General features: G+C 39.0%; 3 protein-coding genes across 59 annotated transcripts in view; all 3 read left to right on the top strand.

The window, feature by feature from the left end:
* Positions 1–9391, top strand: part of LOC121816008 (zinc finger protein 665-like) — a 42731-nt gene extending 33340 nt beyond the window's left edge. For 37 of the 38 annotated variants that reach the window (XM_042231149.1, XM_060399015.1, XM_060399018.1 and 34 more), the window contains one exon: positions 6184–9391. In XM_042231149.1, the coding sequence (XP_042087083.1) occupies positions 6184–8768 (2585 nt within the window). In that variant the 3' untranslated portion in view covers positions 8769–9391. Of the gene's footprint in view, positions 1–5226; positions 5473–6183 lie in introns of all 38 variants that reach the window. The other variant, XM_060399019.1, reaches the window with a different exon arrangement.
* A 7561-nt stretch (positions 9392–16952) lies between these two features.
* Positions 16953–25517, top strand: part of LOC101110828 (zinc finger protein 160-like) — a 51372-nt gene continuing 42807 nt past the window's right edge. For 5 of the 20 annotated variants that reach the window (XM_042231157.2, XM_060399064.1, XM_042231165.2 and 2 more), the window contains exons 1-2: positions 23201–23234; positions 23711–23797. The gene's annotated coding sequence lies outside the window, so the exon portion shown is untranslated. Of the gene's footprint in view, positions 22622–23200; positions 23798–25517 lie in introns of those variants that run through there. The other 15 variants (XM_042231162.2, XM_060399065.1, XM_042231167.2 and 12 more) reach the window with 4 other exon arrangements.
* Positions 22381–22665, top strand: LOC121816439 (bolA-like protein 3). The gene has a single exon (XM_042231407.1). The coding sequence runs from the start codon at positions 22381–22383 to the stop codon at positions 22663–22665; it is 285 nt and encodes a 94-aa protein (XP_042087341.1).

Genomic DNA, 25517 nt, shown 5'->3' with positions numbered 1-25517 from the left:
CTTCATAGAACTGTTCAACTTCAGTTTCTTCAGCATTACTGCTTGGGGCATAGATTTGGATTACGGTGATATTGAATGGTTTGCCTTGGAGACGAACAGAGATTATTCTGTCATTTTTGAGATTGCATCCAAGTACTGCATTTCAGAGCCTTTTGTGGACCATGTTGGCTACTCCATTTCTTCTGAGGGATTCCTGCCCGTAGTAGTAGATATAATGGTCATCTGAGTTAAATTCACCCATTCCAGTCCATTTTAGTTCACTGATTCCTAAAATGTCGACGTTCACTCTTGACATCTCTTGTTTGACCACTTCCAATTTGCCTTGATTCATAGACCTGCCATTCCAGATTCCTATGCAATATTGCTCTTTACAGCATCGGACCTTGCTTCTGTCACCAGTCCCATCCACAGCTGGGTATTGTTTTTGCTTTGGCTCCATCTCTTCATTCTTTCTAGAGTTATTTCTCCACTGATCTCCAGTAGCATATTGGGCACCTACTGACCTGGGGAGTTCCTCTTTCAGTATCCTATCATTTTGCCTTTTCATACTGTTCATGGGGTTCTCAAGGCAAGAATACTGAAGTGGTTTGCCATTCCCTTCTCCAGTGGACCACATTCTGTCAGACCTCTCCACCATGACCCACCTGTCTTGGGTTGCTCCGGGGGCATGGCTTAGTTTCATTGAGTTAGACAAGGCTGTGGTCCTAGTGTGATTAGATTGACTAGATTTCTGTGAGTATGGTTTCAGTGTGTCTGCCCTCTGATGCCCTCTTGCAACACCTACCATCTTACTTGAGTTTCTCTTACCTTGGGCGTGGGGTATCTCTTCATGGCTGCTCCAGCAAAGCGCAGCCGCTCCTCCTTACCGTGGATGAGGGGTATCTCCTCACTGCCGCCCTTCCTGACTTTCAACGTGGAATCCACTTCTTAGGTATAGTTAATTTATAATGTTGAGTTTCAGGTATATAGCAGTTTACAAGATACCCAATATAGTTCCCTGAGCTATAGTCGGTTCTTGTTGTTTATCTATGTTGTATATATATTAGTTTGTATATATTCAGACTCCTAATTTATCTCTCCCTTTACTATCCCCTTTGGTAACCATAAGTTTTTGTTTTATGCTGGTGAGTTTATTTTGTGAATAAGTTCATTTGTATCATTTATTTCAGTTCAACATATAATATCTTATGATATTTGTCTTTCTCTGTCTTATTTCACTTAGAATAATCCCTAAGTCTGTCTGCTGCTGCTAAGTCACTTCAGTCGTGTCCGACTCTGTGCGACCCTGTAGACGGCAGCCCACCAGGCTCCCCCTGTCCATGGGATTCTCCAGGCAAGATCACTGGAGTGGGTTGCCATTTCCTTCTCCAATGCATGAATGTGCAAAGTGAAAGTGAAGTCACTCTGTCGTGTCCGACCCTCAGTGACCCCATGGACTGCAACCCACCAGGCTCCTCCATCCATGGGATTTTCCAGGCAAGAGTACTGGAGTGGGGTTCCATTGCCTCCTCTGCTAAGTCTGTCTATATTGCTGCAAAAGGCATTACTTTGTTGTATTTTATGCTGTGGAGGTGGCAACCCACTCCAGTGTTCTTGCCTGGAGAATTTCATGGACAGGGGAGTCTAGCAGGCTGCAGGCTATGGGGTCTTAAAGAGTTGGACACTGCTGAGCTACTTTCACTTCACAATATTCCCTTGTATATATGTACCACATATTATTTATCCCTTTGTCTGTCAGTGAACATTTAGGTTGCTGCCGTGTTTTGGCTGGTATAAATAGTGCTGCTAAAAACATTGGGGTGCATGTATCGTTTTGAATTAGTTTTCATCCTTTCTGGATATATGCCTAGGATTGGAATTGCTGGTTCATTTGATAACTCTATTTTTAGGTCTTTATGGAACATCCATGCTATTCTCCAAAGTGGCAGTACCAATTTATGTTCCTTCCAACAGTGTAGGAGGGTTCTCTTTTCTCCACACCCTCCCAAGCATTTATTGTTTGTAGACATTTTGATGGTGGTCATTCTCACCAATGTGAGGTGATACATTTTTGTGGTTTTGATTTGCATTTGTCTCATAAGTAGAGACATCAAACATCTTTTCAGGTGATTGTTGGCCATCTATTTGTCTCCTTTGGAGAAATAGCTGTTTTGATCTTCTGCCCAGTTTTTGATTGGCTTGTTTGTTTTGATATGAAGCTGTATGAACTGTTTGTATATTTTGGAAATAAATCCCTTATAGGTAGCATCATTTGCATATATAGTTTCCTAGTCCAAAAGTTGAATTTTTGTTCTTCTTTTGGTTTCCTTAGCTTTGCAAAAAGGTTTTAAATTTAATTAGGTCTCATTTGTTTGATTTTGCTTCTATTACCATGACTCTAAGAGACAGATTCAAAAAAATTTTGCTGACATTTATGTCAGTGTTTTGCATTTGTTTTCCACTATGAATTTTGTAGTGTCTGGTCTTGCATTTAGATGTTTAACACATTTTGAGTTTATTTTTGTATGTGGTGTTAGAGAATGTTGGAATTTCATTCTTTTTCATGTAACTATCCATTTATCCCAGCATCACTTATTAAAGAGACTTCTTCATTCTATATTCTTTCCTCCTTTGTTATAAAATAATTAACTTTAAGTAAATTGGTTTATTTCTGGGTTTTCTATCCTGTTCTACTGATGTGTGTTTCTGTTTTGTGCCATCATCATACCACTTCCCTGGTGGCTCAGACAGTAGAGCCATCTGCCTTCAATGCTAGAGACCCAGGTTCAATCCCTGGGTCAGGAAAATCTCCTGGAGAAAAAATGGCAACCCACTTCAGTATTCTTGCTTGGAAAATCCCATGGACAGAGTAACCTGGTAGTCTACAGTCCATGGGGTCACAAAGAGTTGGACATGATTCAGTGACTTCACTTTGACTTTGTTGACTGTCAGTTTGTAGTATAGTCTGAACTCAGGGAACATGATTCCTCCAGCTCTGTTTTTCTTTCTCAAGATCATTTTAGATATCAGAGTCTTATGTTTTGGTACAAATTAAGTTTATCTTTGTTTTATGAAATATGTCATTGTTAATTTGATAAAGGTTGCATTGAATATGTAGATTGCCTTGGATAGTATGGTCATTTTGACAGTGTTACTTCTCAGAGTTTTATGAGTACAGTTCTTTTAACTTTTTAGGTAGGTTTATTCCTTAGAATTTTATTCTTTTCTATGAGATGGTGAATGGGATTGTTTCATAAATTTCACTTTCTGATATATCATTATTAGTGTATAGAAATGCAGCAGCTTTCTATATATTTTGCATCCAGCAAGTTACTGTGTTCATTGATGAGGTCTAGTAGTCATCTGGTGGTATCTGCAGGATTTTCTGTGTGTAGCATTATGGTTACGTTTTACTTATTCTTTTTTTTTTTTTTAAACTTGAGTTCCTTTTATTTCTTTTTCTTTTCTGATTGTTGTGGCTAGGACTTCCAAAAGTATGTTCAATAAACGTGGCAATAGTGAACATTCTTGTCTTATTCATGTTGTTAAGGGGAATCCTTTCACTTTTTCCCTGTTGAGTATGATGTTAGCTGTGTGTCTGACATATAAAGTCTTAATTATGTTGAGGTAGGTTCCATCTGTGCTCCCTTTCTGAAGGGTTTTTATCATAAATAGAACTTGAATTTTGTCAGAACCTTTTCTGCGTCTATTGATGATCATATGGCTTTTAGTCTTCAACTGTTACTGTGGTGCATCATAGTGATTAACTTGTGGATATTGAGGAATCTTGCATCCCTGCAATAAATCCCACTTGATCATGGTATGATCCTTTTATGTCCTTTTATGTATTAGTATCTGTTTGAATCTGCTCTTTTGAACTCAGGGAAGGTCTAAGAGAATAAAGCCTTTTTCTACAAAAAAGAGTTGGATGCCTCAGAAAGACTTTTGTAACTGGGAAGGTCCTCCAGCGTCAGTTTCAATCCCTCCTTTTTTTTGATACTCCTCGATCTTGAGATGACCATGTGTGGAAGAAGAAACAAAGTAAATGTCCAATAAAAGATTAATCGTACTTGTCAGAGGAACCCAGGTTTAGATAGCCTTTTCCTGGATTTTCCTTCTGATTTCTGCTCATAAGATTCTTACACAATATCCTGGAATATTGTGTATGTTTTTCTTGAATATAAGCATTCCATTGTAACTTACAAAATTCACAGTTAGATACATTACATTGTAAATAGTATAACAGGTATTATCCTGCTTTCTCCATATATCACAGTCACTTTAAAAATCTCTTTTGTTTCTGTCCCATACCCATAGTATAATGCCCATAAACTTGCTGAACGAGTTCTCTTCTTCTAAGGTCAGTATATTAGTTTACGCTCTCAGTTATTTTCACAAAGACATGCAGTCACAAGCTGATACCTGACATAAACCTGTGTACCCTATGTTCCACGCAGGCCCTTTCTTCGTCCTGACCATTCCTCACGTACTACCTTGATATGGATGGAAACATTGTTCTTACCTATCACATCCCTGCACCTTCTACATACTCTCACCGTAAAGATAATGTCTGGTCATCTATTGAACAAGTTTCTCAGGACATGACCTAAATCACTCTGTGCATCCATGATGACTCACAACCCATTTTGAGATGGGATGGTTGAATAATAGTTAAACAGACTACTTCTGTCTTGTATCTTCTTTGATATTTCTTTCTAAGTTCTTTGTATTTTTTTTTTAATATTTTCTAATCCTTTCTAATCTTTCGTTTGGTGGGTGATCATGTTTACAAATAAGTTTTCTCAGTCTGTAGGTTCAGATTTATGTCCTGGTTCTCTTACCACTTTGTATGCCAACTGGGTGTGTCTCCTACTCTAATTAGAGAAAAACATGTTAATTTACCTCAAGCCTTTTAAAGCAAATTAGTGCTGTCAGTTGGCTTACAATAGTACGTGTTTTTTAGTAAATACTCAAAATGTATTTTTGTTTAAAAAAAGTAATATCTGTAGTCTGTCATGTTCTTTATGATGTGACTTTATCTACATTATATCTTTTTAAAATTTTATTTATTTTTTAATTGAAGGATAATGGCTTTAGAGAATTTTGTTTTCTGTCAAACCTCAACTACATTATATCTTGTATGCTTTTCACTTACAACATTTTGCAGCAATATTGTGTCTGACCCTAATCAATGAATATGCAAAGTACTCACTTTTTATTTATTATATTTTGGTGCCATTAAACCAGGTAAGAATAGTGCATAGCTAGAGAGAAGCCTTCCTTGGTGGCTCAGTGGTAAAGAATTAACCTGCTAATGTAGAAGATGCAGGTTTGATCCCTGAGTCAGGAAGATCCCATGGAGAAGGAAATGGCAACCCACTCCACTATTCTTGCCTGGGAAATCCCATGGACAGAGGAGTCCAGTGGGCTACAGTCCACGGTGTCACAAAGAGGCAAACACGACTGAGCGACTGAACAACAACAACAACATAGGTAGGGATTTGTTTATTGGCTGTTAGAAAACTGGTGACTACTTTACGTCTTAATTTATGTGTCATTTACAGATGATGGTCTTTTAGCGTGTATTCTGCAATACAGCTGACACATACTACTTGTTAACATTGTAAAATGCTTTTTCTTTTTGGGTACATAATTCTATAGCAGATTTAGAAATCTATGTTGTTTCCAAAAAATTGTTTTTGTCATATTCTTCATTTTCTCATTTGTTTTCAATTGTAAACAACCAATTATGACTAGTTAATTATTAATTGGGTAAGCTTGGTTTTGGATTATTTACTGTTACAATATATAATATATTGTTTAGAATTTATTTATGTACATTAAGTATGCAGAATACAATGATAGTATAATATTTTTCTTTTCAATTTGAGACAACTGTTGATTGATAGATTCCTAAGGGTCCTGGTAGAAAAATACTGTTTTTGAGAGTTGGCATAAGATTGTCCGATGTGAGTGTGTTTGGCATATGGTTTTTAAAACTAGGCTACCTTAACGGTGAATTTATGTTATGCTTTCTTAAGTTAAGAATTCTATTCCTTTAGTTTTTCTAAACACTTAAGGTCATCATTGTGGTGTTTCATAACTTGGTGTAAGTATTACTCTTGGTGTAGTATATATTCAACATGAAACATTTATTTTTGAATTATTGTGAGCAGGATACCTATGATTCTTTTTGTTTTGTAGGTATCTCTCCTACACTTGTGATCAAGCATTTACAATGCAAAGTGAACAGTGATAAACAAGAAACATTCCAAACATTGATGCTGGGAAGCCCTGAAAGCTGTGAAATCAAACGTGTTCATCTTTGGGAAAGTCAGGAAAATATGTGTGACTTTGAGTGTCAGGGGAGAGATGACAAAAGAAATTACAAAGGCACACCTGTAAGCCTTAATGGAAATGTGCCTGATGGAAGAGATTCGCATGACAGAAAGGATGCAGGCATCAAGCCCTTTGGAAACAGGCTTGGATTTAACTTTCAGGATAAGCTGCATATATTTCAAACTGGTGGGATAATTTTTGAATATAATGAAGTTAAGAGGTCTGTCAACAATAGTTTCTCATTTTCACCACTTCAAAGAATTCCTCCTTGTGTCCAAACCAGTGTTTCTAATATATATGAGAATGATTTTATGAATCCTTCAGGAATAACACAAGAACTCAAAGTACACAGCAAAAAACCTTACAAATGTGATGAGTGTGGCACGGCCTTTCGCCTGAAGTCAACCCTTTTAAGTCATCAGACAGTTCATACTGAAGAGAAACCTTATAAATGTGATGAGTGTGGCAAGGCCTTTACTGACAGCTCACACCTCAGAAGACATAAGAAAATTCATACAGGAAAGAAATTATTTAAATGTGATATATGTGACAAAGTCTTCAGCCGAAATGAACACCTTGCTGGTCATCAGAGGGTTCATTCTGGAGAGAAACCTTACAAATGTGATGAGTGTGGCAAAGCCTTTACTCACAGCTCACACCTCAGGAGACATAAGAAAATTCATACAGGAAAGAAATTATTTAAATGTGATGTATGTGACAAAGTCTTCAGCCGAAATGAACACCTTGCTGTTCATCAGAGGGTTCATACTGGAGAGAAACCTTACAAATGTGATGAGTGTGGCAAGCATTTTAGTCAACCTTCACATTTCACAAGTCATAAGAGATTTCATGCTAGAGAGAAACTTTATAAATGTGATGAGGGTGGCAAGCACTTTAGTCAACCTTCACAGTTCATAAGTCATAAGAGATTTCATACTGGAGAGAAACCTTACAAATGTGATGAGTGTGGCAAGGCCTTTCGTGTAAAGTCAATACTTTTCAGGCATCAGACAATTCATACTGGAGAGAAACCTTACAAATGTGATGAGTGTGGCAAGGCTTTTACTGACATCTCAAACCTTGGGAGACATCAGAAAATTCATACAGAAAAGAAATTATTTAAATGTGATATATGTGACAGAGTCTTCAGCCGAAATGAACACCTTGCTGGTCATCAGAGGGTTCATACTGGAGAGAAACCTTACAAATGTGACGAGTGTGGCAAGCAATTTATTCGGGCTTCACAGTTCATAAGTCATCAGAGGGTTCATTCTGGAGAGAAACCTTACAAATGTGATGAGTGTGGCAAGGCCTTTCATGAAAAGTCAATCCTTTTAAGGCATCAGACAGTTCATACTGGAGAGAAACCTTACAAATGTGATGAGTGTGGCAAGGCCTTTCGTGTAAAGTCAACCCTTTTAAGTCATCAGACAATTCATACTGGTGAGAAACGTTACAAATGTGATGAGTGTGGCAAGGCCTTTTCTGACAGCTCAAGCCACAGGAGACATCAGAAAATTCATACAGGAAAGAAATTATTTAAATGTGATATATGTGACAAAGTCTTCAGCCGAAATGAACACCTTGCTGGTCATCAGAGGGTTCATACTGGAGACCAGCCTTACAAATGTGATGAGTGTGGCATGGCCTTTCATGAAAAGTCAATCCTTCTAAGGCATCAGACAGTTCATACTGGAGAGAAACCTTACAAATGTGATGAGTGTGGTAAGGCCTTTCGTGTAAAGTCAATCCTTTTAAGGCATCAGACAGTTCATACTGCAGAGAAACCTTACAAATGTGATGAGTGTGGCAAGGCCGTTCATGTAAAGTCACCCCTTTTAATGCATCAGACAGTTCATACTGGAGAGAAACCTTACAAATGTGATGAGTGTGGCAAGGCTTTTCGTGTAAAGTCACCTCTTTTAACTCATCAGACAGTTCATACTGTAGAGAAACCTTACAAATGTGATGAGTGTGGCAAGGCCTTTCATGAAAGGTCAATCCTTTTAAAGCACCAGACAGTTCATACTGGAGAGAAACCTTACAAATGTGATGAGTGTGGCAAGGCCTTTCGTGTAAAGTCAATCCTTTTAAGGCATCAGACAGTTCATACTGGAGAGAAACCTTACAAATGTGATGAGTGTGGCAAGGCCTTTCGTGTAAAGTCAACCCTTTTAACTCATCAGACAGTTCATACTGGTGAGAAACCTTACAAATGTGATGAGTGTGGAAAAGTCTTCGGTCAAAAACCACATCTTCAACTTCACTGGAGAATTCATACTGGAGAGAGACCTTTCAGATGTAATGAGTGTGGCAAGTTCTTCAGTCAAAATTCACACCTTAAAAGACATCGGAGAATACATATAGAGAAACCTTTAAAATATTATGAGTGTGGAAAATCCTTTACTCAGGTCTCAGCACTCACTAAACATCAGAAAATCCATACATGAGAGAAACTTATGTGAATGTGGTATATGGTAGAAGTCTTCAAAATTCAAAGTTCAAACTTCACACCTTACTGTTGCTCAGAGAATTCATCCTACTGAGAAAACATACAAATATCATGAGTGTGGCAACATCTTAGGCTTCATGAGAAAATTCATACTGGATAGAACTGAGATATATATGTATTTATTAGTCAGGTCTTTAGAACGTGAATTCATTCTAGAATGATTCCTCACCAATTTCACAGATGTTTAAAAAAAAAAACAAAAAACCCTATCCTCACATCTCACCAGTAGTACCAGAGTATTTATCCTGGAGAAAACACACAGTAATATAATGTGTGTGGCAAGGATCTTACCCAAAAGTCACAAGATAGGAATATAGTGGAGCCATACTTCCCAGACTCAGTGGTTGTGGCAAATCCTTTACCTTTTTCACTGTATGTATTCTCTGATGACTTTAGTTCAGGTACTCAGCAGTAAGTCCATATTTGAAGAGAAGCTATAGAGATCTTTTCGTGTAAAAGAAACCTGAATTCTAACTCAGCAAAGAAGATTCTTTGGGAGAGTAATCCACCATCTTTTTGGTCCTGGCTTTCTGAATAAAGTCACTATTCCTTGCCCAACAAGTAGTCTCTCAGTTTTGTGTGGTGAGCTCTAAGAGCTTGGCTTTGGTAATACATTGATCAAATGCATTTGCTACATGCATTTCATGATATTCTATAGGAAGGAATCAGTGAGATGAAGGGACTGACTTCATTAGATACAATTCACTCACATCCGTGTTTCCTTGAAAAACACACAGCCTCAATTACGAAATTCAGTAGTGTGTGTGAATTAGCAACAGGGAGGGTGGAAAATAATGTAAAACTAGGACATGACTCATCATGGTCAGTAGGATCAGGAAGCCCTTCCGTACATAGTCCAGCCTGTTATAAAACATAACGTTCTACCAACTGACCTTGAACAGAGTAGGCAAGATGTTAAAGGGCCTGGGCTTTTTGTAGGAGGAGAGGGACAGTTACCAGGGACTGATGGTGTGCTAGGAAAGATGCATAGGAATAGGGTCATGTTCTCCATTGGACAGAAATAACTGTTGTATGTATGATTAAAGAAGAGTCACTCTTATTTGTGGAAATTGAAGACAGAGCTGTCACAGTCTTGGTAGACTGGGACCTGGGGACTGAAGTCGATGAGAAGAAGGAAGCAGGGGACCCAAGTCTCGAGTGAAACACATGCTTTATTTGTAGAAACACGTTTATATGTCTTCATACAAGGCAGCTTTAGGCAGTAAAAAAAAATTGAGGAAAAATAAAGCCAAGCAAATAACAATATTGAAAGGGCCAGAAAGCATCCCATATCCTGAGGAAGAGGGGCATAACTGAACAGATTACCTTCAAGTAAAAGGTCAATGAAGGGAATCACTGAAAGGAGTCCAAGCAGATGCCCTTTCTCATCATCTCAGTCCTGAGAACTATGAGCAGCTTTGCTTGTTCCTTTTTCCAGGAACTGGTAAGGAATAGAGTCTTTGAGAAATGGCACACAAAAGAAGAAAATATCAGGTTGGATCCCTTAAAGTTGAATATCTCCTGACAGTTCCCTCTTTTTTATTTTTTCATAATTGGGGATGACTCTAGATACTTTTGTGAAAAAGGCCCTGACCAAGTGAAGTTGTTTAGTTTGAACAATTTTAGTTGAAAAGCATCAGTATATTACAAATATAATCGCCAGGATAGTTATCAGCGTTATAGTTCCAGATCCAATACTATGTGTAATGCCTTGAAACCATCTTTGAGGGTTTAGCCCAGATAATTGATCAGCTAGCTGTTCAGCTAAGGTTTCCAAATTGTTGGAAGAGGGTAGACTCTTAGAGAAGGTTTCAAGGATTTCCTTTTGCAACAATTGTACATTTAAGGAAGCATTATTATGCATATCTTCCAAATGAAATTTGACTTTTCCCAATTGTAATCACTATGGTTGAACCAAAGAGGAGTGATACAAAATTGAGTAGAATTCCAATCCAATTTAATACTTGTTTTTGTAAATCTATTAATTGATCTCCAGCCCATTGGATGGCTGTTTTTAATTCCTGAATTTTATCTTGAACTTTGCATCTATCTGAACCTTAGTGACCCATATAATAAGAGCATCTTTAGTCCAATTTTGAATAAAGTTTTGTGTTTGAATTGAAGTTTGTAAAGCAGTGTCTGTGACAGCGGCAGTGGTGCAAATGCCTATTAAACCCAAAATGCCAAGAATCAAGCACTAAATCGTTCAGATCGTCAGGGTAATTTAGTGAGTAACTGGAAGGTAAGTCTTGCCATGGGACCCTCTTTCCTGGGTCGTTGGAGATCTGCTGGCAACCACAGACTACGTCAAGATCGAAGAATCAAAAGAGATTCATTTCTTTAGAGAAATAGAGGAATTAAGACAAGTATACAATTTGCAATCTATACAAGTCACAGAACGTAAAGTCTTATTAAATTGTAAGTTTCCTATGGTAATAACAAAAGGAAGGGGAACACAAGCTTGTATAAAATATAAATGATTATAATGGAAGGAGTAACTATGACTATGATGGGTCCCTGTGAAATATCCAGTCCAAGTTCCGAGTTTTTCAGTATTTGTAGCACGTTTCCAGATGTCCCATTGTTCAGGCCCAATTTGTCTTTTGAGGAGAAGTTGAGGGCAAGGAGGTGCCATTCCACCATCAAGCCAGCCAAGGAGTCCTTTATCATGGAAATGTTCCATTGAACTGTTGGTAATCTTCCATGTTACTTGAGTAACAATCACACATAGTAGTGTTAATATCATCTGAGCAGTTAGATAACCACATACCATAGGATCCCCAATCAACAGTGGTGTAATTGGCCACAAACATGAATTTCCATGATTTAGCTTGACATCTATCTCAATAAACAGGAGTATATTTAAAATCCTTATAAGTAAACCCCTTACATTCTAACTTTTGTCCTTGTCCTAGAGTTTTGATAGTATTGACATGGTTCTCATAAAAGGACAGGGCAGTAAACAGTCTAAACAATGTGTGGAAGTTCTTTTTTGGAGGCAGAATGAAAGCCCACGTTTGTCAACTAACATTAATACATAATTCTGCTGGGCCCATGCATAAAGGAAGGATTTTATAGCTAGAGAAATGTTAATCAATCTTCCTTCTTCCTCAGGATGAGAGGGCCCCTCCAAGCTCCAAGGAGGAGGCATATGTACTGAGTCATTAGTGGATACAACTGGTCCTATATCTGTCCATTCTACGACCTGCAATAAAGGGGAGTTAGGTATATAAGCCCAATAAGTGTGATTAATCAAGTCAGCCTAAGCAGGGGAAGCAAAAGCAAGCATAGTGACAAAAGTATTTTCAGGATTCCGAGGCATTCCCTGCTGAGAAACCAGATTTTCAGCTTGATTAATAAGGGTTTTTATCTGTCCCCAGGTTGGGAGATCATAAGGTTGATGACCTCGAGTGTGGCGTTTCTTGGAAATTTTTAAAGTTGCCATGGCTTGTACTGGAAACTCCTCCTCCTGGGGATTTCGCCGTTTCTTCTCTATCTTGAATGCTGGTGGCTCCCCTGGGGCGGATCTTCCGAAGAGGGAGCCAACTGATTTCGTTGGGTCCATCTGGAGAAATACAAGCATACCTCTTTCCCTGAAATATTAATTTTCCAGATTTACATTGTTTAGTTAGCCTGACTTGATACCAAATGGGCAGAGGAAGGGAGTTATCCTTCAATGGGTCAAAATGTTTTTCTGCTTTGTCAAAATATCCCCTTGTGGCAAGTTTAAAAAATTTAAACAAAGCTGTATTAACAATAGTTACAGGATTAAAGAATATGTTGCATTAGAATCTGTTGGGATCCTTTAATGGACCGGAACCTGGTGGTCCAGAGTCGACGATAAGAAAGTGAAAGACATTGGGACCCAAGCTCTGATGGAGCAAAGGTGCTTTAATGATCTTTTTGTGAGTATATATAGGCTGTTGTACAAGAAATTTCTTTTGATGATGATAAAGATCAGAAAACCAAACGTACAGCAACCATTACCAAGGGATTAGTAATGATCACAAGGTCAGGAGACAATCCATATCTTAAGAAAGAGGATCGAGACTAAGCAGTTTTGTCATGAGGAGAATGTTTACTGAAGTCGTTTCAAGCCTGTCTCATCCTATGACCTCAGTCCTGGGAGCAGCGTGCTGCTCCACTGGTTTCTCACAACAGAAACTGATAAGGAATAGGATTTATGAGGAATAGCACACAGGAATCCTCCTGTTAAACATTCCCTGACAATTCCCCCTTATTTATAATATTTGTAAAAAGGGTTCTGACCATTTGAGTTTGTTTAGTTTTAACAATTTTTTTCATGAAGGCAATGGTGAATGACAAATATAATTGTCAAGACAATCACAAAAATTACAGTTCCAAACCCAGTGCTGTGAGTAATGCTTTGAAACCATCCGCGTGGGTCTAACCCGGATAATTGATCAGCTAGTTCAGCTAAAGTTTCCAAATTAGTGGAAGAGGGCAGATTTTTAGAAAAGGTTCCAAAGATTTCTTTTTGTAATAATTGTACATTCAGAGAGGAATTATCATGTTTATTTGGTAAATGAAATTTGATTTGTTCCCATTTGTAGGTACTATTATTGAATTGAACAGGAGTAACACAAAACTGAGTAGAATTCCAATCACATTTTAGCATCACCTGATTTTGTACATCTATTAATTGATCTCCAACCCGTTTGATGACTTTTTAGTTCCTGTATTTCATCTTGAATATCCTCATCTATCTGAGCCTGAGTGGCCCACATAGTATGAGCATCTTTAGTCCAATTTTGGATAAAGTTATGTGTTTGAATTGAGGTTTGTAAAGCAATGCCAGTGACGGTAGCAGTGGTGCAAATAGCTATTAATCCCAAAATGCCAAGAATCACCCATCCAATGAATGGTTTAGATCACTGGAGCAGTTTAATAAGTAATCGGGAAGCAAGTCCAGCCATGGGACCTTCTCAGGGCCGCTGGAGATTTATTGGTAACCACAGACTACATTGAGATCGAAGAATCAAAAAGGATTCACTTCTTAAGGAAACAGAAGAGTTAAGACGAGTATATAATTTGCAGTTCATACAAGTAACAGAACGTAATGTCTTATTGAATTGTAAACCTCCTATAGCTAGAACAAAAGGAAGGGGAACACAAGCGTGTATGAAATATGATTGATTATAATGAAAGAAATAGTCTCTATGACTACGATTGGTCCCTGTGAAATGTCCAGTCCAAGTCCGAAGTTCTTCAGTGCTCGCAGCAAGTTTCCAGGTGTCCCATTGTTCAGGCCCAATCTGTTTATCGAGGACGATTGGAGGACGAGGTGGGTGCCATTCCACCATCAAGCCAGCCAAGGAGTCCTTTCTCATGGTAATGTTCCATTGTAGTGTTACTACTACGCTGCTTGAGTAACATAATCACATACAATGTTGTTAATATCACCTGAGCAGTTAGATAACCACATACCATGGGGTCCCCAGTCGACAATTGTATGATTAACCACAAACATTAGTTTTCCTGATTTGGCCTGACATTTGTCTCAATGAACCGGAGTATATCTAAAGTTCTTATTAGTAAGCCCTTTGCATAGTGTTCTTTGTTCTTTCCCTAAAGTTTCAGTAGTATAAACATGGTTCACGGACAAAGAAAGGGCAGTAAATAATCCAAGCAATGTCTGAAAGTCCTCTTTTGGAGGCAGGGCAAAAGCCCAAGTTTGTCTGCTAATGTTTATGCATAATTTTGCTGGGCCCATACACAAAGGAAGGACTTCATAACCTAAAGAGATGTTAGTTTCCCTTCTTCAGGGTGTGATGGCCCTTTAAGGTTCCAGGGAGAAGGCATATGTATGGAGTCATTGGTTAATATGATTGGTACTTTCTCCGTCCATTCTACAACCTGAAGTAAAGGGATTGGGTATGTAAGCCCAGTAGTGTGATTGATTAGTTCAGCTTGAGCGGGCGCAGGGGGCAGGCATGGTGAGGGGGTGGGGGGGCGGGCATGGTGAGGGGGTGGGGGGGCGGGCATGGTGAGGGGGTGGGGGGGTGGGCATGGTGAGGGGGTGGGGGGGCGGGGTGGGAGGCGCAAGCAAGCAAAGCAAACAGGGCAAAAAAATATTTTCAGGACTCCAAGGCATTCTCTATTGAGAGACCGGATTTTCAGCTTGATGAGTAAGGGTTTTTATTTGTCGCCAAGAGGGGAGATCATAAGGTTGATGCCGCTGAGGGCGGTGCTTTCTGGAGATCTTTAGAGCTGCCATGGCCTGTATTGGAATTTCTTCCTCCTGGGGTTATTGTTGTCTTGCCTCTATGTTGAAGGCCAGGGGCCCCCTTGGGTTGGCTCTTCCAAAGAGGAAGCCATGTGAGTTCGTTGGATCCATCTGGGGAAATACAAGCATACCCCTTTCCCTATAAGATTAATTTCCCAGATTTCCATTGTTTATTCAACCTGTCTTGGTACCAAATGGGAAGAGGAAGAGAAGAGTCCTTCAGTTCCTCGAAATGTTTTTCTGTTCATGTCAAGATATCTCCTTGCTGCTGCTGCTGCTGCTGCTGCTGCTGCTGCTGCTGCTGCTGCTGCTGCTGCTGCTGCTGCTGCTGCTGCTGCTGCTGCTGCTGCGTCTCTTCAGTTGTGTCCGACTCTGACCCCATAGATATCAGCCTACCAGGCTCCCCCGTCCCTGGGATTCTCCAGGCAAGAACACCAGAGTGGGTTGCCATTTCCTTCTCCAATGCATGAAAGTGAAAAGTGAAAGTGAAGTCACTCAGTCGCGTCTGACTCTTGGTGACCCCATGGACTGCAGCCTACCAGGCTCCTCCATCCATGGGGTTTTCCAGGCAAGAGTACTGGAGTGGGGTGCCATTGCCTTCTCCATATCTCCCTGTGGTAAGTTAAAAAAATTTAAACAAATAAAGCTATAGAATAATAGTTATAGGCTTAAAGAACATATTGCGTTGGAATCTAGTAAAGTCTGCTCTGGATAAGGAAGATAAAAGTGTTCCTGGGTATTCCCCCGTATTTAATTTTTTATTTCTAGTTTCAGTGTGTAATGTGTTTGTTTAACTGTGTCTTGTATTTGTGGATTATAAGAAATGTCTGTAATCTGTTTAATAGAGAATGAATGTAAAAACTGTTTGAACTGCTTAGAAATATAGGCAGGGCCAATGTCTGTTTTTATAGAATTAGGTGTTCTGATTATTGCAAAGTAAGCTAACAGGAGGATTATATCATGTCGTGTATTTCACCTCAGAGAGGTGTGGCCCATATAAAAGAAGAATTTGTATAGATCGAGACATGTAAGAAGGAAGAGGAAGAAAGTTCAGAGCAATGAGTTGCATCCATTTGCCATAAAGTTCTCTTTCATTTGTCAGAAACCTTTTTTATATGTTTGTATTCATTTTATTAGCCATTTCTTATATCTTTTTATTAAAGGCATACATCTTTTCTTTAGCAAATATGAAGTGTCTTGTATATTAGCATTTTATAGATTGGCAAATATATTTATTATACTATATTATATATTTTTATATAAATATATATTTATATATTTGTTAATAGTCTAAAATCTCTTTAGTTTTTCTGTAAGAAAAACTTTTTGTAAGAGGAAGTTAGTGTTCAGTAATTAATGTTTTAAAATCTTTATTTGGAAATGACCTAGCTATTTAATAAACTTTTATTATTTCGTTTAGTACAATTTTATGAATTTAAGTTACTCCAATCCTAAGAGATTATTTTAGATAGACATTTTGAAAATATAATTATTTTTATTAGAGTTTCTCTAGAAGTTTTCATATCCTTTATATATATATATAAAGAGTTACTTTTTGTGACAAACTTAGTTTACCTTAAATCTAGGCACAATAAAAGTATTATGTAATGATTTAAGACATGTCAATTATATTAGCAAACAATTATATTTTAATTTAAATAAACATTTAATATTGAATATTTTTCAGTTCACATGAACTTGAATTTAAGCAGAGCTCATTAATTTCATATTATCCAAAAACAAAGACATACACTGAGACACAGATAATTTTAGATAGACAGATATAGTTTTCCACTTCAAATTTAAAATATCTTATATATATATATATATATTTTTTTTTTTTTCTGAGTTCCACCAATTTGTTTATGGCTGGAATCCCAGATAGAGTGGGCTGTGTATCCCAAGAAACATGATAAGAATTAACTTTAGGTTTCTTCTTAAGCCTGTTTTTGTTTCCCAGGCAGAATTGGTGCTCCAAAAAAGTATTTTAACATTAACCTTTTCCTAACTACACATGTAAGAAGAACTGGTTTTCCAATTTGAGAAAAGATTTTATTTTAATCAGTTTTTTCTGGAGTCTAAAGAATCTCATGGCCATTCAGTGTCAAAAATATCACTTCACCTTTTTGTAGTTACAGTATATTATTAATGATATATGCATGAGGGAATTGCTGCCACATTGGATGTGAAGCCTTGGCTACTAAATTTTGACAAATAGTAGGACTGTTAAGTATACCTTGAGGTGGTGAGGCTTTTGTCAGGTGTTTCCATTTAGGCTTCATGAGAAAATTCATACTCTAATACATAGAAGCTATGTTGATGTAAAGAGTGTGTCTGGACAACAGTCTTATAGAGAGTTTATAGACAACAGTCTCAATTTAAGAATCCATAAGAAGTCATTCTGAAGAAAAAGCTTACAAGTGATAATGAATGTGTAAAACCTTCACTTGGGGCTCATATCTCACCAATCATCAGATGATCTATACTAGGGAGATCCTTACAAGTGTATGTAATGTGGCAAGGCTTTTAGGTGCTGCCTTAAACTCAGGATTTATCAAATGCTTTATACTTAGAAATGCAATGACTATGGCAGTTTTTACAATTACTACTCACTCTCTAGATATGTAGGAATATATATCCTGGAAACAAGCCACACAAATGTGTTTGTAGGAAGGAATTTTCTGAAACAGAGCAATGCCTTACAGATGCAATTGGAGTGGAAAAAGTTTCCCCTTAAGTTGAAGTATTATACAGTAAGAGTCCATATTGAAGAGCAGTCATGAACTGTGTAGGCAAGGGCTTTCTCAAGACATCAGAGTGTTTTAGACTTAAAAATATATGTCTTTCAAAGAAACCACACAAAAGTTGTGCATGCTATTTCCTCTAAAATCAGGAAGAAGACAAGGGTGCCCACTCTCACCACGACTATTCAACATAGTTTTGGAAGTCCTAGCAGTGAGAGAAGAAAAGGAAATAAAAGGAATCCAGATTGGGAAAGAAGTAAAATTCTTACTGTTTGCAGATGACACGATCCTCTACATAGAAAACCCTAAAGATAGCATCAGAAAATTACTAGAGCTAATCAATGAATATAGTAAAGTTTCAGGATATAAAATTAATACTTAGAAATCTCTTGCATTCCTATATACTAACAACGAAAAAAGAGAAACTAAGGAAAAAATCCCATTCACCATTGCAATGAAAAGAATAAAGTACTTATGAATAAGTTCACCTAAAGAAACAAAAAGACTTACATGTACAAAACTATAAAAGACTAGTGAAAATGATGACACAAATAGATGGAGCAATATACCATGTTCGTGGATTGGAAGAATCAATATAGTGAAAATGAGTATTCTACCCAAAGGAATCTATACATGGGAAGATGTTAATGTATGAACTTTGAGTTGGAAAATGAGTAAGTTCTGGGGAGCTATGTGCAGCATTCTAACTGCAGTAAATTCTTCTGTGTTACTACATACTTTAAATTTGCCAGTAGAGTAAATCTTAAGTGTTCTCACCATACAAAACATGGAACCTGGGAGTTGATGGATGTATTGATGACTGGATTGTGATAGATATTTCACAGTGTATACATCTGTCAAATGGTCATATCATGCATGATAAGTATACACATATCCATTTCATTAGTTCTATTTCAGTAAGGCTGGAAAAGGAGAAAGTAGGAGGTGGGCTGGGTTTTCCACCTTTAATGGTGTTCAACCCATGTTTCCCATGAGATCCATGATGCATTTTGCAAAACCATGTATGGTACCCCCTGCCCTATCAGACGTCCTCAGACACTTGTGTGGGTCCTAGTCCCAGGTACGTTCACAGTGCAGCAAATCTGATCTGGATCCTACATTGAGAACCAAGGCTCTTAGGCTCCACTTCTGAGACTGAGAATAGCCCCAGGGATGAGGAGGCCACTCTGCTCTGAGTGATGATGGACCAGGGCCTGCTGTGTGACCTGAAGGGGATCATGGGGTCAGCGGAGGTGCCCCCTGCTGCTGGGTACATGAAGCCTCACCAGGAGGGGAGTGTGATCCGAGGGAAAGTGTGGGAAAGCTCCTGTGTCGGTCTCTGTGCCAGAATTGACTGTCCTGAGTCCCTCCTGAGACAGTGGGCACAGAGGACTGTCTGTTCCCCATGGAGGGCTTCCCTGCATGTATAGTTGGGGCTCAGGAAGGGGGAATGTTGATTGTAGGTATTAAACAGCATGTTTAACAGGGCGAGGGGGCTTTTCATTCCATCATCTATTTTTCACTATGAAATCCAAGTTTACTGGTATTTTTTTGTCTTCTTTGTCACATGGTGCAGCTTGTAGAATCTTAGTTCCCTGAGTATGGATTGAACCTGAAACTCCAGAAATGGAAGTGCGAGGTCTTAACCACGGGACTGCCAGGGAAGTCCCCACTTTACTAACCTTGGTTCATTGTTCTATTGTGGAATTAACAAATAAACTTTGGTTTTTGTTAATAACTATATACCTAAAATTAACTGTAGATAAAATCATTTTTTTATAAAAATTATTTATTTAGGTGTTCTGGGTCTTTGTTGCTGCTTGGTCTTTTCTCTAGTTGCCAGCCGTGGGGGCTGTTCTCTAGTCGTGGTGCATGCGATTCCCATTGTGGTGTCTTGTTGCAGAGCATGGGCTGTATGATGCTTGGGCTTCAGTAGCTTCAGCACGTGGGCCTGTTTTTTTGGGCTCTTGGGCGTTACAGCACAGGCTCAGTAGTTGTGTCACTTGGTCTTAGTTGCCCCGAGGCATGTGGCACTATCCTGGAGCAACACCCATGTCTTCCGCATTTGCGGGTGGATTCTTTACCATTGTGCCAGGAGAGATGCCCTCATATTATTTGTGAAGACAGGTATTTTATAGAGATTGGACTCAAAGTATTCTATATATGTTTTTTATACGTCTACTACTTTTTCTTTTTTTTAAAACCAATATAGTATTAGAGTTGAGACTTCTGCATTGGTACAGTGGATAAGAATGTGTCTGCCAATGCAGGGGATATGGGTTTGATCTCCATGGTCCAAGAAGATTCCGCATGCCCAGGAGTAACTAAACCCATCCACCACAACTACTGAGCCCATGTTCGAGAGCCTGTGAGCCAAAACTGCAGACCCCATGTGTTGCAACTACAGAAGCCTTGTGCCTGCAGTTCACCTACAACCTGTTCTCTGTAACAAAAGATGTCATTGTGGTGAGAAGCCCACTCACCACAACTACAGAGTATCTCCCCCTCAGAGCAACTAGAAAAAGCCACACAAAGTAACAAAGACCAGCACAATCTAAATAATTAACCAAGGTTTGTAAAAAAGGTAATATTGCGACACTTAAGTACAGTTGATTCATTTTCATGGCCCCAGAGATGCTGAAATACATATGACTAAAAGTAATCATGGGAAAATGATTTAAAAATGTGACAAGAGGCAACTCTTCATTTCAGTCAATTGTGTATTTACATGTGCATGCATATGTGCATGGATATGCAACTCCATGGTTTTATTACAAAACATCATCTCATAAATAAGCTTTGTAATTTTTAACAGTTGAAATTATATCTTAAATATATTATGTACCCGCAAATTTTTTCTACCTCAGCACAGGAATGATTTAAATAGTAATAAGATTACTGATATTGTGTGTGGGGGAGGGGTTGAGGAGTGACCCTATACAATGACCTTTTAAGGCCTTCCATTGCTCTTCAAATTCCTTGATGTTATTTGAGGTTTCTCAGGGAACTCTTATTGATGGACTTTTATGCTCTGTTACTTAACTGTTTGATTCCTTAGGTTCAAAGGAATTTGACTTGACTTGATTCCCTCCTCTTTTAGTATAAAAAGGGACTGAGGTCTAATTCAGATAAGATGGTTTGGGGGGTACAGTCCACCATATTTTCAGTTCGCTGACTTTCTGAATAAAGTCGTTATTCTTGCCCCGGCAACTTATCTCTCAATTATTGACCTGTCGTGTGGAGAGCAGTAGAAGCGTAGAATGTATACTAAAGGAACAATGCGGTTTTCATCAATTTTTAAAGATGTATTGCTCTTTTTGGCCACATGATGCAAAGAGCGGACTCAATAGAAAAGACCCTGATGCTGGGAAAGATTGTGGGCAGGAGAAGAGGGTGACAGAGGATGAGATGGTTGGATGGCATTACTCACTCAATGAAGACAAGTTTGAGAAAATCCTGGGAGATAGTGAAGAACAGGAAAGCCTGGTGTGCTGCACTTCATGGAGTTGCAAAGACTCAGATTCGACTTAGCAACTGATCAATGAAAATTGCTCTTTTAAAAGTAATGGTTAGTAAACTCTGTCAATTTCAAAATAAAAAAGGTACTGACGGAAGTTCCCATCACATACCTTAGTCCTCCAGTCTCAGACTGTAGGTTTTGACCTTGTGTCTCTGGAACTGAGCCATGTGGAGTTTGGCCTTCCAGCTGAATGAAGAGCAAAGAGGAAAAGTTGTGATACAGGATGTCACTGTAGAATGGCATGTTTTCCCCAGGGATAGTTTTGTATTTCTTATTTTAGTTTGCAGTACAGAGAGAAATCCTGAAAAATTTCTTGTTTTCTTAAGATGGTTAAATTATTCTAATGGCAGGAAATGTTCTGCATCCAATTACTACCCTACAGGAACTCTTCAGAGACCCAAGTTCCAGGACAGGCAAGAACCTGCTGACAAAACCATTGATTGATTTATTTATTGCACTTGAAAATATGTGGGTTATTTTCAAATACCTTTTGGTATTGATTCTCACAGAGTTTCACAGCAATAAGAGAGCAGGCCCTGTATGATTTCAATACTCTTTATTTAGGCCATGAAACTTTTGCACCTTGTTTTATGTCATATTCCAGTGTCTCCTGGTTAATAGTCCATGGGAACTTGAATACAATTTGTATCCTGCTCTGTGAAAATTGTTTAAGTCTTAATTATGTTGAATTTGTTCACAATTCTTTTCAGGTCTAGTATATCCTACTTTCCTGTCCATTTTATTAATTTTTGAGAGTTTAATATTGAAATTCCTACTAAAAATCTTAATTTGTCTACGTAAAAAATTGTAGTATATAGTGGAACTAACTACTTTCAAAGCCTCATGTAAATGTGTTGTCATACTTTCGTAATTTCAAAAAATTTTAAAAAGGAAAATAAAATCTTTATTGAAACTTTTCTACTTGTTAGGAGGACATAGCCTAGTTTCCAACATACTGGTCTACAAAGTTACAAGCTTCTGCCTTAAAAGTGTAACGGGGTGACACAGCGACCTGGGAAGGCCGGCATCCTCTGCCTGCATGGCGGCGTGGAGCCCCGCTGCAGCAGTGCCTCTGGTCCGCGGAACCCACCAGCTTCCTCCTCTCAAGTGTACCCAGTGCATGTTTTCCTCGCATCCCGAGGCGGGAGCTCAAAGTAACCCAAATCCTCAAAACTTACAGAAGGCTGTGGGGGAATGTGTAAAATTCAAATTAAATCAGAAGAATTTAAGGAGAAGGGAACTGTCTAGCAGCCAACAGGCACTAAAAGAAGAAATCAAAGGTAGGCCCCGATTGCAGATTTTTATGTCTGTCCCCAAATATTGACCATACCCTGGCTGCTTAAATGTTGTTGCTAGAACACTGGATGAATCTTACTAATAGGGGCTTCCCTTGTGGCTCAGCTGTTAAAGAATCCGCCTGCAATGCGAGAGACCTGGCTTAGATCCCTGGCTTGGGAAGATCCCACGCATAAGGGAAAGACTACCCACTTCAGTGTTCTGGCCTGGAGAATTCCATGGACTGTATAGACCATGGGGTCGCAGAGTCGGACACGACTGAGCGACTTTCACTACTAGCACCGTTCTTTCCTCAACACATGACAAAAAGTTCATTTTGTTCATCGACATTTCCATATTGTAATTATAGAAGAATATGCTATCTATTTAGATGTTAAAGGCAACAAATTAAAAAAAACAGGCTGTAATTTATGGGGCATCACAGGACTGTTAAACACCTCCCGGCCCCTTGCCCCGCCTTGCTCTAGCCCTGGGGACCTGGACGCTCCTCGCCCCGCCCCTCTCCTGCAGCGATCCGCCCAGCCCCCGACCCGGAAGCTCCGCCTAGGAATCCGCTCGTGCGCAGTTTCCTGCGGAAGCGGAAGGCCGCGAGAGAAGGTAGCCCGGCGGCCCTTGAGTTTTTTTTTCCCAGGGGCCCCGCGTCTGCGGTAGGAGGGCTGACAGGGATGATCCTAGGAGAGAAACAGGGATAGGTGTTGACTAGAAGAGAAGAGAAGGAAGTAACCCTAGACACCTGGAGTGCCCCAGAGTGGGAGTGTAACAGGGAGAGAAGGGGTGTGACTAGAAGGCAGAGAGGGAGCAGAGTTGGAGAAAGAAAGAGACAGATGTATAGATGTTTAGGACAGTTTAAAGGGTTGGCGTGGGGAGAAGAGCAGCAAGAGGAGAAACAAGTTGCCGAGGAGGGCAGGACAGGTGTGAGGGAAGAAATAGGAGGGCAGAAACAGCATCCCACCTGAGGCAGTGGACACCAAAGGACTGTTCCACATAGTGAGGTCTTCCTGTTTTTGTGGTTGTGGCAAATGAAGGGGGGACTTTGATTCTAAGCCTGAAGCAGCCTGTTTTCCACTTGCCAGATCAACTTCTAAAAACTTAGATTGTCTGAGGAAGAAGCTGGGAAGAGGAGGAAAAAAGGCAAGAAAAGAGGAATGGCTCTTTCTCAGGTAAAATCATATTCTCAGTTGATTCTCAGTCTGTCCTTCCTGAAATCCCTTCTTTGGACTTACTGATCATCTCTGACTCTGAAGTATCCTTCCTGACACCTGTACATGCACACTCACCAGGGAACTTCCCTCAGGGCCTGTCATCTCCGCTTAGATGCCAACTCCGCATGACCCAGTGGCCTGGACCTTGTGTGGAGGGCACCATCCTGGGCAGGGCATCACACCCACAGGTTTGAGAAGGGGTCTCAGTGCTTTTGGGTAGCAGGGATTGCCTCGGGTCCTGGATGTGCAGTCTGCTCTCTGTCAATCAGGATTAAGAAGCTGTGGGTGGAAGTCAGTTATTAACATGCACAGTACCTGGTAAAATCTGGAAGTAGACCTAAAAAGGGAAATTTGTTGTAAGGTAATTGAAGCTAAGTGAGTGAGTCACTGACTTCAAAATCTTGATTGGAGATGGGATGGAAAGTTCAGAGTCAGGTATCAGTGATAGAGAGTGTGCTATTCCATTCATCTGTTTGAAACTGTGACATGAATCTAAGTCTCTGAGATTTGGAAATTCACTGTCATTGCCTTCATTCTTGAGATTTTGTCTTCACTGTGTTCATTTTGTGGTTTGGCACAGAGATATTTTTACTTTTGATGCAGGTGGGGTTTCCTCTTCATTGTTTAACCCATAGATTCACCATTTGTTATGGCAACTGTCTTTTTTCCACTAGATTTTCTTAGTATCTTTGTCTTTAGATTTTAAATATATGCAAATGGTTATTTCTGAACATGCTCTTCTGTTCTCTTGGTGTATAAATCCGTGTTTATGCCAGTACTACACCGTCTGGATTAAATTGTGATATGGCTTGAAGTTTTAAAAAGGGTGACCTTCCTCTTTCATCTTTGTACTTATTGAAGAGTATTTTTGCAGTGTGTGGTCCCCTTGAGATTCTTTATGACTTCTGGCAAGTTTTTTCTATTTCTGCCAACATTTCTGTTGTACGTTTCATAATGAATTCATTAAATCTGTGGAACATTTTGAGTAACTTGGTAATATAGAGTGCTGAGATTTCCACTCTGTGACTACTAGATTTATTTGTTTATTTTGGGTTTCTTTTAGAAATGGTTAAGTAGTTTTTAGTGTATATGTTTCACCTCCTTGGTGAATTATTCTTAAATGTTTCATCCGTTTTTAATACAATAGTAAATAAAATTGTTTTGTGATTTTCTTTTAACATTGTTCATTGTGTATAGAAATGCAGCTGATTTGCACATTGACTTTTGTATCCTGCACGTTTGCTAAAGTTGCTATTTGATGTGGCAGGGGGTTTTTTGTGTCTGTGTGGAATCTACAGTTTATACATAAAAGACGTTGTCCTCTAGGGAAGAAGGTAAGTTTCTAATTTTTCACTTTGGGAAGCTTTGATTTCTTTTTGTTGTGTAATTGCTCTGGTTAGGAGTTTCAGTCCTCTGTTGAACAGTGATGCGGATTGTGCATCCTTGCCTTCTTTCCGATATCAGAGGAAAAGTTTTCAGTCTTTCACCATTGAAAGCAGTGTTAGGTGTGGTCTTTTCATACATCATATATTTTATTGAGATACTTGTTTTGAAAACAAAACAAAACCCCTAAATGGACGGGAATGTATCAAAGTGTGAACAGTGATGAGCTCTCAGGACAGAGAGGAAAGCACATCATTAATAGTGGTTGGAAACCTCTTGTAATGGTACATAAAGA

Source organism: Ovis aries, chromosome 14 (assembly GCF_016772045.2).
Source record: "Ovis aries strain OAR_USU_Benz2616 breed Rambouillet chromosome 14, ARS-UI_Ramb_v3.0, whole genome shotgun sequence".
Classification (NCBI taxonomy): domain Eukaryota; kingdom Metazoa; phylum Chordata; class Mammalia; order Artiodactyla; family Bovidae; genus Ovis; species Ovis aries.
Note: the sequence above shows the minus strand (reverse complement) of the source record. Positions and strands in the feature narration are given on the sequence as shown.

Bases quoted from the DNA above. Each gene is read 5' to 3' on its own strand.
- LOC121816439 (XM_042231407.1), top strand. From the start codon at position 22,381: ATGGCGGCGTGGAGCCCCGCTGCAGCAGTGCCTCTGGTCCGCGGAACC.